The following is a 15537-nucleotide window of genomic DNA, read 5'->3' as shown; positions in this document are numbered from 1 at the left end:
TCGCTGCTGTAAGTTTATAAGCGCTTTTCACGACTTTCAGAGACCAGCATAAACAGTTTATTCTCCTGCTTTGTGTGGAATAAAACACTCTATAATTTTATGCAGACAGCACACAGCGGTCTCATTTTTACCTTTAAAAAAAATCTGAACTGAGGCAAAACGGCTTTCTCTTCATTTATATGATTAGTCGTCGTCGTAGTCGTAGTAGTCGTAGTCTTTATTTTTATTCCAACCAGTCAGAACTATGCTGGTCTCCATGGATACATCATTGCATAGTCTATGTGATCCAGTATATCACAACAGCAACTCCATCATTTATTGGCCCGGACATTGTTATTATTTCCAGTAGTGAATTTTTGCTCTTGTTTAGCTGTAGATGTTAGCGACATTAGCATAATTAGCATGATTGTGTAATTCTAACTGCAGAAGCTGCTCAGGAGTGGGTTCACACACAGCGGGTGAACAGCAGAGAGAGAAATAACACAGTCCTGTCACTAATGAAGCTGTCACCAAATGTAGAGCGAAGCCATGTTCCACTTTCTAACTCTGGCATTTTTCACAGATTCCGAGTAGGAATTACAAATTGGAAAGCTGTTCTTTCTTACCAAGTCTTACCCAGTCTTACCCAGTCTTACCCAGTCTTACCCAGTCTTACCCAGTCTTACCCAGTCTTACCGAGTCTTACCCAGTCTTACCGAGTCTTACCCAGTCTTACCCAGTCTTACCCAGTCTTACCCAGTCTTACCCAGTCTTACTCAGTCTTACCGAGTCTTACCGAGTCTTACCGAGTCTTACCGAATCTTACCGAGTCTTACCCAGTCTTACCCAGTCTTACCCAGTCTTACTCAGTCTTACCGAGTCTTACCAAGTCTTACCGAGTCTTACCGAATCTTACCGAGTCTTACCCAGTCTTACCGAGTCTTACCGAGTCTTACCGAGTCTTACCGAGTCTTACAGAGTCTTACAGAGTCTTACCGAGTCTTACCGAGTCTTACCGAGTCTTACCGAGTCTTACCGAGTCTTACCAAGTCTTACCAAGTCTTACCCAGTCTTACCCAGTCGAGTCTTACCCACTCTTACCCAGTCGAGTCTTTACCCAGTCTTACCCAGTCTTACCCAGTCTTACCGAGTCTTACCAAGTCTTACCCAGTCTTTACCCAGTCTTACCCAGTCTTACCCAGTCTTACCCAGTCTTACCAAGTCTTACCCAGTCTTACCCAGTCTTACCGAGTCTTACCAAGTCTTACCAAGTCTTACCCAGTCTTACCCAGTCGAGTCTTACCAAGTCTTACCCAGTCTTACCCAGTCTTACCCAGTCTTACCAAGTCTTACCCAGTCTTACCCAGTCTTACCCAGTCTTACCAAGTCTTACCAAGTCTTACCCAGTCTTACCCAGTCGAGTCTTACCAAGTCTTACCCAGTCTTACCCAGTCTTACCAAGTCTTACCCAGTCTTACCCAGTCGAGTCTTACCCAGTCTTACCCAGTCGAGTCTTACCCAGTCTTACCCAGTCGAGTCTTACCCAGTCTTACCCAGTCTTACCCAGTCTTACCCAGTCTTACCCAGTCTTACCCAGTCTTAGCCTTCTGTTGACAGAACTCTTTTTTTTTTCCAGAACCGTTTTGAAAACTCAGTTCATCCGTTAAATTGATCCTTTTCAATAATGTTGTTATTTTGATCGCTTCCTGCTGAACTCTTCTTTTCCCCCGTTCACCGCTTTTTGTAAACACTCCAAACACTCCAGAATGCTAATAACACTGTTTTGATACTTTATGGGGTTAAGTGACGTTGCCATGGCAGCCCTCTCGCTGAAAAACCCAAAGATCTCATTCTAACCGACGCCTCAGAGAAAATGGCAAAGCTCGACCCCCACTGCTTCTGTTTGTGCCACGCGGCGACGCTAAATTTCCCAGACGCTCGTGGACTTTGAAACGTCATGAAATGGACCATTATCGGATCAATAGATGAATGGACGACACAAAAGACATATCAATCTGGAGAGACCAACGGTATCAATCGCTGTATTTAAATCTAACTGCACGTTGACTCTTTATACTTAAACCTTTGACTAAAACATTTCCAGTGCTATTCAAGTACGTCAGAAGTTAAGTTATGCAAATTCCCGTACAAGGTCTACGGATGAATAAACCCAAATCACTGACATTTTAAGATCAAATCATACAGAAGCATTATTTATTATTATAATTTCTCACTTTATAACCTGCGGTGTCAATAATTGTGTTTAAAGGCACGGTGGAGGCTAATCAGTTATGTGGTAGTCGTTATAATTCCTAAAAACTCATTTAAACCACCATATTTTTATAATTCCGTGTTTCATAAAGTGAGAAATATTGTAAATTAAATCATGTTTATGCTCAAGTCGCCACATGTCTCCTTTTACCTTCCAATCCTCATGCTGTCATTGTAGTGTGGTGCGTTTGATTTACAAACCAGCAGAAAGCAGAACGTTTTTATGGTATGTTATAATGTAAAAGATGGAAAAACAGACACTTTTCTTGAACGTTTAAGTATTCTCAAAATAGATCTTACAATTTACAAACTCTTTAAAATGTATTCCACATAATGTTCTCTCTATATTTAGATGCTGTGACAAACCTCAGCAGCATCACAAACATTGATAGTACATTGAAAAGATTTAGAAATATAACACAAAACATTCAACTTTTCATTTCCCACAAATAATTGTCTGGTTCTTTCTCCCTCTTCTTCAGCTCCTCAGTGTAATCCAACTTAACCCTTTGTTCATTTTCAGCCCGATCTGTCCATCTGCCCTGGCTGAACTGCTGGAGCTCCAGGAAAAGGGGCACATCTCGCCCTCGGTCGCCAAGAAGGTCAGTCCAGCCCCCAAATGAGCCCCCAAATAAGCCCCCAAATGAGCCCCCAAATGAGCCAGAGTGTGTTGTAGTGACTTGTGTGTGTCTGTCTGTCTGTGTCTGTCTGTCTGTGTCTGTCTGTCTGTGTTTGTGTCTGTCTGTCTGTGTTTGTGTGTGTCTCTGTGTGTCTGTCTCTATGTGTGTGTCTCTGTGTGTCTGTGCTGCTCAGGTGTTCCAGGAGATGTGGAGGTCACCAGGAACGAGTGCGCGGGTCATCATCCAGGAGAAGGACCTGGGACTCGTTAGTGACACGGAGAAACTGCACAGCATCTGCCAGAGGATAGTGGACTCTCACCCAGAGGAGGTGAGACGGGAGGGGAGGGAGTCCAGAGAGGAGGTGAGACGGGAGGGAGTCCAGAGAGGAGGTGAGACGGGAGGGGAGGGAGTCCAGAGAGGAGGTGAGACGGGAGGGAGTCCAGAGAGGAGGTGAGACGGGAGGGGAGGGAGTCCAGAGAGGAGGTGAGACGGGAGGGGAGGGAGTCCAGAGAGGAGGTGAGACGGGAGAGGGGAGGGAGTCCAGAGAAGAGGTGAGACGGGAGGGAGTCCAGAGAGGAGGTGAGACGGGAGGGGAGGGAGTCCAGAGAGGAGGTGAGACGGGAGGGAGTCCAGAGAGGAGGTGAGACGGGAGAGGGGAGGGAGTCCAGAGAGGAGGTGAGACGGGAGGGGAGGGAGTCCAGAGTGGAGGTGAGACGGAAGGGAGGGAGTCCAGAGAGGAGGTGAGACGGGAGGGAGTCCAGAGAGGAGGTGAGACGGAAGAGGGGAGGGAGTCCAGAGAGGAGGGGAGAGGGGAGGGAGTCCAGAGAGGAGGTGAGACGGGAGGGGGGAGAGAGGCCAGAGAGCAGGTGAGACAGGAGGGAGTCCAGAGAGGAGGTGAGACGGGAGAGGGGAGGGAGTCCAGAGAGGAGGTGAGACGGGAGGGGAGGGAGTCCAGAGAGGAGGTGAGACGGGAGGGAGTCCAGAGAGGAGGTGAGACGGGAGAGGGGAGGGAGTCCAGAGAGGAGGTGAGACGGGAGGGAGTCCAGAGAGGAGGTGAGACGGGAGAGGGGAGGGAGTCCAGAGAGGAGGTGAGACGGGAGAGGGGAGGGAGTCCAGAGAGGAGGTGAGACGGGAGAGGGGAGGGAGTCCAGAGAGGAGGTGTGACGGGAGGGAGTCCAGAGAGGAGGTGAGACGAGAGGGAGTCCAGAGAGGAGGTGAGACGGGAGTGGAGAGAGGAGGGAGGAGAAAAATACAGAGGTCGGACGAGCTAAAGTAAAATTTTCAGACATTTAGACACGAGTAACAAAACAGTAATAAAATAACATAAGCCGCAAAAAGTAGAAAATAAGGGAGTGGCATCAGAATTTTTATTTTTTCAAGTGGAATTAGAGCAAATTAAGTTCTGAACAATTGTCCTATTTTGCCCATTGTTTTTTTAAATTTGTCTATTTTTAAGTTGAGTTCAGAGGTTATTTTTTCCACTGTGCGTAAGTCTGTGCGGTTTGAGTCCTTTTACGTGTGAGGACCTTCATTCCAGCTGCAGGACTGTGTGCCAACAGTATCCATCCATTGTGTCCATGGCGAGGGTTTTGAGGCCCAAGTACATTATTCTAAAAAGTAGCGGGACGGTGGTGTCAAAAAGAAGAGTTTGCCTGGTTTATTGGTGTTTTCCCGAATGCGGATATTATGTAAAGTTAGAAAATGTGAAACGCTGATGAAAAAGCGCATGATTTAAGGGAATTAAAGAGATTCACACGGGCTCTTGACAAAGCTCTGTGCCTTTCCCGTTTAGGTCAGTGCCATCCGAAACGGGAACAAAAAAGTGCTAAACAAGCTGATGGGTTTAGTGCAGAAGGAGACACAAGGACGCGCCGACCCCGTTGTGGTGCGGGCCATGCTGCAGGACAAGACGTCATGAGCCCGCCTCACATTTACAGACTGCAAAAGAAACAGCGCTCTGTTTTTGGGGTTTTTTTGGTGCACGTTTCATTTTTTTCCGTTTGGAGCCGCCGCCTGTGGAGCTGGAGCCGAGCGCTGGCGAGGGAGCGCTCTGCCGCCGCGCTGGAGCTGGTGCTGGAGCAAAGATGGGAACCGTGCAGGGCCAAACTACCGCACCGCAGCTAAAAGTGACGTTTCAATTAAAATACTGCGCGTGTCATTGGAATATCAACTCGAACGCTCCGGGGGAACTTGAAAATGACTTTTTTTTAAACTGAGAACGACGTGTCATTTGTGCCTTTTAGCGTTGTCCACGTCGCACAGCTAAAGGATAATCCATGACGGTAGAATATTAGCAGTGGGTCGCATCAGAATGTGAAAATGCTGATGCGGTCTAATAACAAATATAACTCGCTGTTTATACATCTAAAAAGAAAATCATGTAAACAGGAGTAGAAAATCAGATAATATACGATGACATGACGTTTCTGTGTGTGCGTTTTGAGGATTGAACTGTCGTGTGGTGAGTTGTAGTGTCCTGTATCTCCCCCGGCCGTTAGCTAACAGGCTAGCCACGGTCTGCAACGACAGAGAAACAACCTTCAGCATTAAAAGTAGACTTTAGCACAACAATAGCTCCGCTGATGTACAAGAAAAAGGCGTTTTGTCAGTTCTGCCGTCACAGGTGGAATGATGAATGTGTTCGTAATGAGTCCATAACCTCTGTCGACATAAACGCTCGAGGGGAAAATGGGAGGATTTGATTCTTATCTTGACATCACAGTTATGCAAACCTTATACAGGCGCGAGGATCATAGTCTGTGAATATTGTACCGTTTTGTGTAAATTATTGCAATAAATACGAAGATTTTTTTTTTTTTTTTGCAAATGATTGTGTTTTAACAATAACATGCCACGCCCTCTTTCTCCGTGCCCCGCCTACACCCATAGTGGCAGGGTGGAGCTTCAGTCACCGATACAAATGCAAAAGGACAAAGTAAAACCACAAATTCCATTACAACTCTAAACGGACCCTTGTTAATGACATGTGAGACCTCCATAAGCAGCGCATGTGTCCCCTGCACATTATCATTAAGTATGCAGATTAAAGCGCCCCCTACAGGTCGGACGACTCATTGAATTAAAATGTGGTTAAGTTATATTTAAAATGTTGCTAAAATTATGAAAATGTTATCACAGAATGGCACTTTTTTTCTGTTCATATTTTCACTTCCTGTTTGTAATTGATGACATCACACTAGAAAATTACCAAACAAACTCTCGGAAAAAGCTCATCTAAAGTCACAATTTTGTTTAATTTGACAAATAAAAATATATGAGAGCCACTATTTTGTAGAAAAAAAGTTGTTTCTTTTGTGTAAATTCTGCATAAATTTTGTCTGGAATGAGTGTCCCAGGTGTGATGTCACTTCCTGTCATTTTCTACAGATTTTTCGACTTCTCTCCCCAACCTTCTTGATTGGTGTAAAACTATCATTTATATGTACAACAGGTATAAATACACAATAAAGTCAAAATGAGAGAATTGTAAAAACTTGTCATACATCACTTTAACATCAAATACTGCTCTAATGTCACATGTAAATCAAACAGAGTGCTGTTGATCATTGTAAACATATTTGCATATTCTTAAATTAAGTGCGTCTCTACGTCACTGCGGGACGTTTGAGGCCTGCAGGACGTGACAGAGCGCTCCACACAGCCTGCAGTGGACAGACGGCTCCCTCTTGTGGACACACTATGGAACAGTCATTTTCAAACGTTTCTCACCACCTCAGAATAATGTACTTTTCATATTTAATCCAGCACAAACAATGAATGAGGACTACATCTGGTCTCAACTAACCAGACTCGATTCTGTAATAAGTGATAATCCCCCTAAAGTGAAAGTAATTAATAAAAAGTGAAATCGGCTTCTGTTGGGGTTGAATTGTTGCTATGGAGATGATATTGCAACACATGTGGTTTTGGATTTCTAGATGTAACTTGGAAAAACAAGAGTTAATTTGCAAAAAGTGTCATTTTGAAATCTGTGGTTTGCAGTTTACTCTTTGTATAATATCAGTGTTTTGAAAAGTCAAACGCTGCAATTAAGTATTATATTAAAAAAGGAGATATTTGTTTCCCAAGTGAACTCTGACCATGAGCTGACCTTACCTGCTCGTCTCCGTGGTGATGGATACGTTTAATGCCTTACCGTGGAACATTCCGGACAAATCTGTAGTAGTAGTAGTAGGAGGAGGAGGAGGATGAGGATGAGGAGGATAAGATAATCCTTTATTGTCCACACATGGGGAAATTTCATTGTTGCAACGCAGTGGATACAGAGGAAAGAACAGATCACTTATAGGAGGTTTAAAAAACACTCTCAGTAGAAGATATCTTATAGACAAAACCTCCCATTTCCCAACAAGGGATGGAGGGGAAAAAATAAATAAAGATAAAAATAAAATTTTAAAATAAAAATAAAATAAATATAAAATATATTTTTTTTCAAAACAGCTACCGTAAGACAAGATAATACTGATAATAATAGTGGAAAAATAAACACTCTATTCTCATCGGTTATATGCACACGAATGTGACAGTATTGCACATGAGTATGACAGTATTGCACATGGGTATGTCAGTATTGTACATGGGTATGTCAGTATTGCACATGGGTATGTCAGTATTGTACATGGGTATGTCAGTATTGCACATGGGTATGACAGTATTGCACATGAGTATGTCAGTATTGCACATGAGTATGACAGTATTGCACATGATTATGACAGTATTGCACATGAGTATGACAGTATTGCACATGGGTATGAGTGTTTGTTGTAAAGTCTGACAGCAGCAGAAGGAAAGATCTGTGAAACCTTTCCTTCACACAGCGAGGGTGGATCAGTCTCTCACTGAAGCTGCTCTCCAGAGCGGACAGAGTGTCCTGTAGGGGGCGACACTCATGGTCAAGCATAAATGTGAATCTAGCCAGGACCCTTCTGTCCCCCACCTCCTGCACAGAGTCCAGAGCGCAGGCCAGGACGGAGCTGGACTTCTTGATGACTTTGTTCAGGAGTGGCCCTGTCACTCCAAAAGACCTGAGTCTCCTCAGGAGGTAGAGCCGACTCTGGCTCTTCCTGTACAGTGCGTCTGTGTTATGAGTCCAGTCCAGTTTGTGGTTCAGATGAACACCCAGGTACTTGTATGAGTCCACTCTCTCAATGTCCCGTCCCTGGAGGTTCACTGGTGAGGGGGCAATGGGGTGGCGTCTGCGGAAATCCACCACCACCGCAGACGCCACCCCACTGCCCCCTCACCAGTGAACACCAGTAGTAGGTAGTAGTAGTAGTAGTAGGTAGTGGTAGGTAATAGTAGTAGGTGGTAGTAGGTAGAAGTAGTAGTAGGTAATGGGTAGTAGTGGTATTAGTCGTAGTCGTCGTCGTCATCGTCGTAGCAGTAGCAGTAGTAGCAATAGTAGCAGTAGTAGCAGTAGCAGTAGTACCTCTGTTGAGAAAAGCCCTCAGAACAGTTGAATGGCAAACGCTTTATTCACTTTATTTATTCACTATTACTTCTTATTTGACTCTTTATCTTTTGACTTCTTCAGCCGCCGCCGTGAGACAAAACACTGAGCACACTGAGCAGCCTTTCTGAACACGTTTATTCACAGAAACACGCCGGTGCTTCTCATACAAGCAGAACATGGAACCAACGTCTTCTAATCCCACCAACGCCATTTAGAAAACAAACAAACAGAATAATATGACAGGACAGACGAGATGAGACCACGTTTACCCCATGAAAATAACTTATTTACTCCTACAAAGTGCATTCTTTTGTACAGACTCGGGGCTGGAGGTTTGGTTTTTCTCATCTATAAAATTGTACAATCGTTTACTGGAGCGAGGAACCCGACGCCGTCATCGAGCTTTGACCCCGTAGCTGTTATTGCCCTTTGAACTCTGTGAGTAACTGAAAAGATCAAGGCACCAACTGCTCTTATACGTGTACAGTACTGAACTGAAACGCTTTATCACAAAATATATCTCTATGGAACAAGATAAAAGTGATCTCCACACTATTTACAACGGACGCAATCGTGTGAAAGTCGCGGCGATAGAAAGTCATTAAATACCCCGTTCAGAAAATACACACGTTCTAAGCATAACGTTCCACTATCGAGTTGCATAGTCTCATTAAGGCGTGAGTAGCGGGCGCGGTTAAGGTCCAACGCGTTTTTTTGTCAGTCGTACCGAGACACTTTTAGGGCGATTGTTACGTCTGAGGCTGCGGAGCCGTCGTTGATCGCGTCTGACGGATCGTTAAACGCGATCGCCGGTCGTTTTGAGGCCTTTATCCCTTTTCGGAAGGGGAAAAGTAACCGGGACACGTCGTACCGAGTCGTGTTAATCTCTTTAACCGTAAAGTGGCGACCTCTACTGGACGTTGACGGTAACGCGCGTACTATTGTGACTGATCGACGATAAAAATCAATGAAAGTCTATTTATGGACGACTTGAAGCCTATTGCACAAACATTCAAACCTGAAGGTCTTTGGTGCCAGGCCTGCGAGGGAGATTGTCGAACCGCCCGATTACGTTAAAAAATAAACCGTTAAAAAAATATGGATGTGATTGTCTGGTCTGGAAAAATAAATACTCTAACTCAAAATTGGAGTCGTTTTGGGGGCCGTTTTGCTGGTGCGACGGGGCCGTTTTTGCGGACGTGCTCAGTCCTCCGCGGGGACGAAGGACAGGATGGAGTGCTCCTGAGCGATGGCCGCCAGTTCTTTGAGGAACTCCGAGAACAGGACGGTGGCGAAGACCTCGGTGCGGTCCAGGGAGATGGCTTTGGGCTTGGGAGGGGGAGAGTTCTGGAGGAGCCGGCCCGGTTCACCCGGAGTGGAGCCGCCGCCGCCGCCACTTCTGCCGTTTTCTGAAAAATATGATGTTACTTGCGTTAAAAGGGACTGTACACGATGTTTTGTGTAGTAATAAAGATAACGGATGTATTGTAAAACAGCTTTTATGCTATGCTCAGACCACCGCGTCAAACTCGAACGCCTGGAGTAGCATTTAAGCTAACGAAATCCGCGCTTTGACTGCTAATTTCACCGCGACGTGACTTCCGACACTTCTAACCTCGACGCCTTTGGTCCGAGCACACTGTCGGGATGAATATAAAGCTGCTGTGCGCTGCCTGCATCCAATCATAGAGCGCGTTATTCTCAGCTAAGCAGGACGCGTGCCGTTAGCATGCTAATGTTTGTGTTAGTGCTGTTAGCCAGGCCTCTGAACGTTGTGAAAAGCGCTAATAAATGCATCAAGCAGGCAGCAAGTTTGGACCACTGCAAACTGTATCAAATGAACTAGTTTTATTGTTGTTTTTACGTATGGCTCTATTTCAATGAGACAAAAAACACTGTATTTATTATTATTGTAGCCATTACTTCTCTTTAAAGCTCCGCCCCTTGTCTCCATGGAGATGATGTATGTAGTATGGCATTGAACTCATCTCTCAATGGAGTCAGATTTGTGATTTGTGGAGGCTGCTCACAGTAACTCCTTTTTTTTCTATTTTTCTTGGCAAAAAAAGAACCTTTAATTAAATAAATGTGAGATGAGATTAATGCCATACTTTGGAACATCTCAAGCAAAACAACAGCATCTTGTGAAGCTTCTTGTCCGTACGGAAGCTTTAACCACGTCTTCATACGGCATTTTTAAAAGCACACCAAACGAGCTGACTAAATATTCTTTTTAAACCAAGTCTTCTTTGAATAAAATGTGTTTTTATCATTTTCCAAATCACTTCTGAAGAATGTTTGTAAAACATGTTTTAACCTCCGGGATCAGAGCAGAGCGAATCTTCAAAACTGACTTTGAATAATCGACAAACGAGGCTGAACAGCAGGGAATGTCTTAATATTTGAACATAAAGAGAGAGAAGGTTCTGGAGAGGAAGAGGAAGAAGAGGGCTTTTCCATCCATCTTCCAACTATAAAACCGAATCATCATAATAATAATTTAAAATAATAATAATAATTTAAAATAATATTAATAATAATATAAATAATAATACAAAATAATTATAATTCAAACAAATAATAATAATATAAATAATAATAAAAAATATAATATAATAATTAAACATAATAATAATATAATAATAATTTAAGATAATAATATAAACAATATAAAAAAATATATATATATTAAAAATATATATATATATATATATGTAAAAATAATAATATAAACAATAATAATGTAAATAATAATACTGTTAATTTTTTTTTTTTTAATATATCATAATAATTAAACAAAAAAATAAAAATAATAATAATAATAATACTCATTTGGACAATTTGGTGGGAGAACTTTCACAATGTAAGCTAGTGTCTTTGTGGTTTTTCGTGATATTATTCTCTGCCTAAAGCGTTGGCCTGAGGGCTACCTGTGGCCCTGAACGTGGTCTCACGGGCCAGGAGCCAGTGCTGCGCCGTGGTGATCATCCCGGTGAAGTCCTTCCTGGTCCCGGTGAGCTCCTCAATCTGGTTCTTCACGATGGCCAAAACCTGGAGCAAAACCAGTGGATTCTTTACCTCTAACAATAACCGCCGGCACACAAACTGTTATCTCAAATCAAGAAGATTCCTCAGCCTTTAGTTAGCTTTTACGCTTAACTCTCATATGCTTGTGTCTCCCTCTACTGGTGAAACGTTGTATAAAAGAATTGTCTGATATTAAGTGAAACACAATTTATGGGAACAACTTTGGGAAATGCAGTGCTTTTTATGTTTTTTTCACAAAGTTTAATGAGTGTGATACATGTTTTTACAGTTTTTATAATGAAACAATTCAAACATTAATCAAAATAAACAGTTTGGTTAAATGCGTTTGCTGTTGTATGGTTGGAAACTGTAAAGGTTTAGGCCTCTGCAAACGTGATTCTTGCCTCGTTTCTCATCCGAATGCTCCCGGACGAGTTAAAACGATGCACTACGTATTACCCCGGTCACTTTTGGCATCGGGAGTTCTCTGCTCACCTGGTAGAGCGAGCGCACCGAGGGCTGGAACACCAGGTTTGTGTTGAGGAGGAAGGAGCGCAGCAGAGGCTGAGGGTACGCCGCCAGCTGGGCCACGATGCCCGTCAGCAGCAGGTTCACGTGCAGCGAGTTGGACAGCATGTTCTCCAGACGGGACAGGAGCACGCTGATGAAAGGGCCTGGACACGCACACGGGACACGCACACGGGACACGCACACAGGACACACAAGAATACAGTCTCATTTTTGTCTTTATACATGTTGTGTTTATGAGATTTTAACGCACAACTATTATTTATACAGCGATTCTAAACTTTGTCTGTGGATTCGTGTCAGTTTAAATATGACAGTTAAATTTGTCAGTTAAAATATAAGCATGAATAAAAGGTGTTATGCCTTTTTGTGTATTTTTGAATGCGACATTTCAGCCAATTGCAAATGTTCAGCGTGAAAATGATCTGTACCAGACACTGATCAATAGCATAACATACATCCATCCATCCATTTTCTACCGCTTCTTCCCTTTCGGGGTCGCGGGTGACTGGAGCCTATCCCAGTGACTTCGGGCCTTAGGCGGGGTACACCTTGGACAGTGGCCAACTTGTCGCAGCATAACATACATATGAACTCAAATATAAGGTACAAAGTCAATGTATTAAAATAAAAGATCAAATGATACCGTATTTTCCGGACTATTAGTCGCAACTTATACTTATGTTTATACTTATTCTTATACTCCGGAGCGACTTATATGTGATATTATTTGTTATTTTCACACTTACAACTGCATTTCATTCTCCAGTTTTTTTCTTCTCTATTATGCATTTTTTTGGCTGGTGCGACTTAAATACGGTATGTTTTTGTTTTGTTTTCTTCATGCCCGTTATACCAGAATTCTCATCATCATCATTTTCACAAAATATATGATTTCGAATGACTTTGTTACTGATAATACATTGCACTGCTCTGCGTAATAAAAGTAAAATACGGAAAAATAGTATACTGTAAATAGAAATATTTTTTAGACATCCACAACCCGTTTTACCACTGACTCAAAGAGGAGAGTGTTAAAATAAAGCTTTAAGTCTTTTCTTTAAGCAGTTAGTCGGCCTAAGCTGGAAATAAGAGGCAGATAATGATAGACTCAAAAGTTCAAATAGAGTTCAATATAAATGGAAATACAATATGTAGAAGTAAATACTTAAAGTGCACATTTAATACTCATTTAAATGCTGTTGCTTTATGTAGATAATGCAGACAGGATTCATTCACTTTCAGCGCTTGACTCACCGGTGAAAGGCGCTGAGTGACTTTTACTCGTGCTCCCGCTTCTCGGCTTCGACCCGAACGGAAACTGCAGTTTTTCAGACTCGGGCGTTTCTGCCGCGAAAGAACTGAAATCCATCTCCTCGTCCTCTTCCTCCTCTTCCAGTGACGAGACCTTCCTCTCCCGTTCTCCCTCCGCCCTCCCGGCCTTCACCCCCGCCTCCGGGTCCAGAGTCCGGATCAGCTCCTCGTACTGGGCCAGCAGATCCTCCGCCATTTCCGACGTGGAGCTCTTATGATTTGAATTACAGTCCATCTTGGCGTCGTCGCCGGGCGTCGCCAGATCCGCCGCCCCGTTTTTCACCTCCGCCGCTCCAGCATCTTCCGCCGCTGATACTGTGTGTCTAGTTCTGTCCGCGTCGCGACTGTCCTTCTTGGCGACCAAATCGTAGACCAAAACATCGTCTTGGAACTCCGATTCTTCGATGTACGAATCTTTGACCAGCATCGTTGCCGTCCGGCGCATTTCCTGGATGTGCTTCGGCGGCTCGACTGGCGGCGCGGCGGGTTTTGCCTCCGTACCCGCCTCCGGACCCTGCACCGGGCACGCGTCGTAGCTGTCGTCCCATTCGAGCTCCAGCACGGGCGCCGCCGCGGAGTCACCGGTCGAAGCTGGCGGCGGCGGCTTCCTGGGCACGATGGGCTGTTGGATGCTCTTAGCGTTCATTTGCCTGGCTTTGAGCAGCGGCTCTTCCAGCACGCCGGGCTGGAACTTGTCCGGAGGCGGGTCCTGGCCGTCGTAGGGGGCGGACCAGACCTGGCAGGCGCGCAGGCAGCCGCTGACGCTGAGGCGGGCGTCGTAGAGGTAGTGGAGGTAGCTCACGTCCAGGTGGATCTCCGAGCCGATGGTGCAGGAGTTTCCCGAGCCGTCGTCTGAGAAGCTCTGCGTTTTGTCTGAGGGAGAGAAAATGTGGGATGAATGCGTTTGTGGGAAGTTCTACTGCGGCTGAAGGAGCAGAGCATTGTGGTCTTGGATTGGTTATGTTGTTTATGACCTTTCCTGGAATTCTTTTGTTCTGGTTCAGTGTGTCCAGATAATACATGGAAAAAATATGGAATTTATAATCTTATGCCAAAACATGTCCTTATAAACTTATAAACGGAACTAAACCAGGACCAAACACAAGTCTGCTCTGGGCTCAAACTAAGATAAAACTACCGTAGACTAGTGCCAACCGGGTCTGAACCGTGGCTATCCCAGAACTAAACCAGGTCTAAACCAAGTCTAAAGCTGACCTAAACCAGGTCTAGACCAGGCCCAAATCAAGACTAAAGCTGAACTAAACCAGGTCTAAACCAGGCCCAAATCAAGACTAAAGCTGAACTAAACCAGGTCTAAACCAGGCCCAAACCAAGTCTAAAACAGGCCCAAACCAAGTCTAAACCAAGTCTAAACCAGGACCAAACTAAGTCTAAACCAGGTCTGAACCAGGCCCAAATTAAGTCTAAAGCTGAACTAAACCAGGTCTAAACCAGGCCCAAATCAAGTCTAAAACTGAACTAAACCAGGTCTAAACCAGGCCAAAATCAAGTCTAAAGCTGAACTAAACCAGGTCTAAACCAGGCCAAAATCAAGTCTAAAGCTGAACTAAACCAGGTCTAAACCAGGCCCAGATCATGTCTAAAACTGAACTAAACCAGGTCTAAACCAGGCCCAAATCAAGTCTAAAACTGAACTAAACCAGGTCTAAACCAGGCCAAAATCAAGTCTAAAGCTGAACTAAACCAAGTCTAAACCAGGTCCAAACCAAGTCTAAACCAGGTCTAAACCAGGGCTAAATCAGGACCTAATCTGTGCTGTGAATGGAATACGTCTGATGTAAAGCGCTGAATCATGTATGAAACGGGTCACGTTACCATGTTTAAAAGTCCATTCCCTTTAAGCTCTACCTGGCGTCTCGGGGCCCTTGGAGAACAGGATGGACTCCAGCTGTCGTAGCGGCGGCGGGCTGCGCTCCGGAGAGCAGCAGGACGGCGTCAGCGCTAAGATCTTGGCCGCGGACACCGAGTAGCAGTCCCTCTCCCTCACCACGCGCCTCTGACTCAACATCATGTGGTTACAGGGAATCAGGTACCTGCGAGGACAAAAGAGGCGGGACATCCTGTTAGAGCCAGGCGGGCGCCGGCGGGGGGCGGAGTCGACTCACCTCAACACGAGCTGCAGCATGACGTCCTCGCAGTACAGGCCGATGAGCGTGCGGAACAGTGCGAGCGACACGGTGCCCAGCTGCGGAGAGGGAAGTGAGCACAGTGTTAAGAGCCCTCGCCCATCCACCAGGGGGTCAGCGGTTTGAGTTCGGCTTCGACCAGATGACGCACGAGTGAATGACTGAAAGTGTTTTAGGT

The 15537-nt window shown here is 44.6% G+C and overlaps 2 protein-coding genes across 2 annotated transcripts in view; one reads left to right on the top strand and one right to left on the bottom strand.

Annotated features, from left to right (window-relative positions):
- gatb (glutamyl-tRNA(Gln) amidotransferase, subunit B) overlaps positions 1–4849 on the top strand; it is a 38207-nt gene extending 33358 nt beyond the window's left edge. The window contains exons 11-13 of the mRNA XM_072463993.1: positions 2774–2852; positions 3064–3198; positions 4663–4849. Coding sequence (XP_072320094.1) covers positions 2774–2852; positions 3064–3198; positions 4663–4788 — 340 coding nt within the window. The 3' untranslated portion in view covers positions 4789–4849. The remainder of the gene's footprint in view (positions 1–2773; positions 2853–3063; positions 3199–4662) is intronic.
- Positions 4850–8460: 3611 nt separating this feature from the next.
- fhip1aa (FHF complex subunit HOOK interacting protein 1Aa) overlaps positions 8461–15537 on the bottom strand; it is a 37113-nt gene continuing 30036 nt past the window's right edge. Inside the window, exons 7-12 of the mRNA XM_072463982.1 lie at positions 15339–15418; positions 15082–15266; positions 13156–14085; positions 11866–12044; positions 11274–11394; positions 8461–9752 (exon numbers count right to left, since the gene is read on the bottom strand). Coding sequence (XP_072320083.1) covers positions 9547–9752; positions 11274–11394; positions 11866–12044; positions 13156–14085; positions 15082–15266; positions 15339–15418 — 1701 coding nt within the window. The 3' untranslated portion in view covers positions 8461–9546. The remainder of the gene's footprint in view (positions 9753–11273; positions 11395–11865; positions 12045–13155; positions 14086–15081; positions 15267–15338; positions 15419–15537) is intronic.

The sequence above is a fragment of the Eucyclogobius newberryi genome, unplaced genomic scaffold (assembly GCF_026437365.1).
Source record: "Eucyclogobius newberryi isolate DKJ021-1_F unplaced genomic scaffold, fEucNew1.0.hap1 SCAF_4, whole genome shotgun sequence".
NCBI lineage: Eukaryota > Metazoa > Chordata > Actinopteri > Gobiiformes > Gobiidae > Eucyclogobius > Eucyclogobius newberryi.
This window is presented reverse-complemented; position numbering and strand designations above follow the sequence as displayed.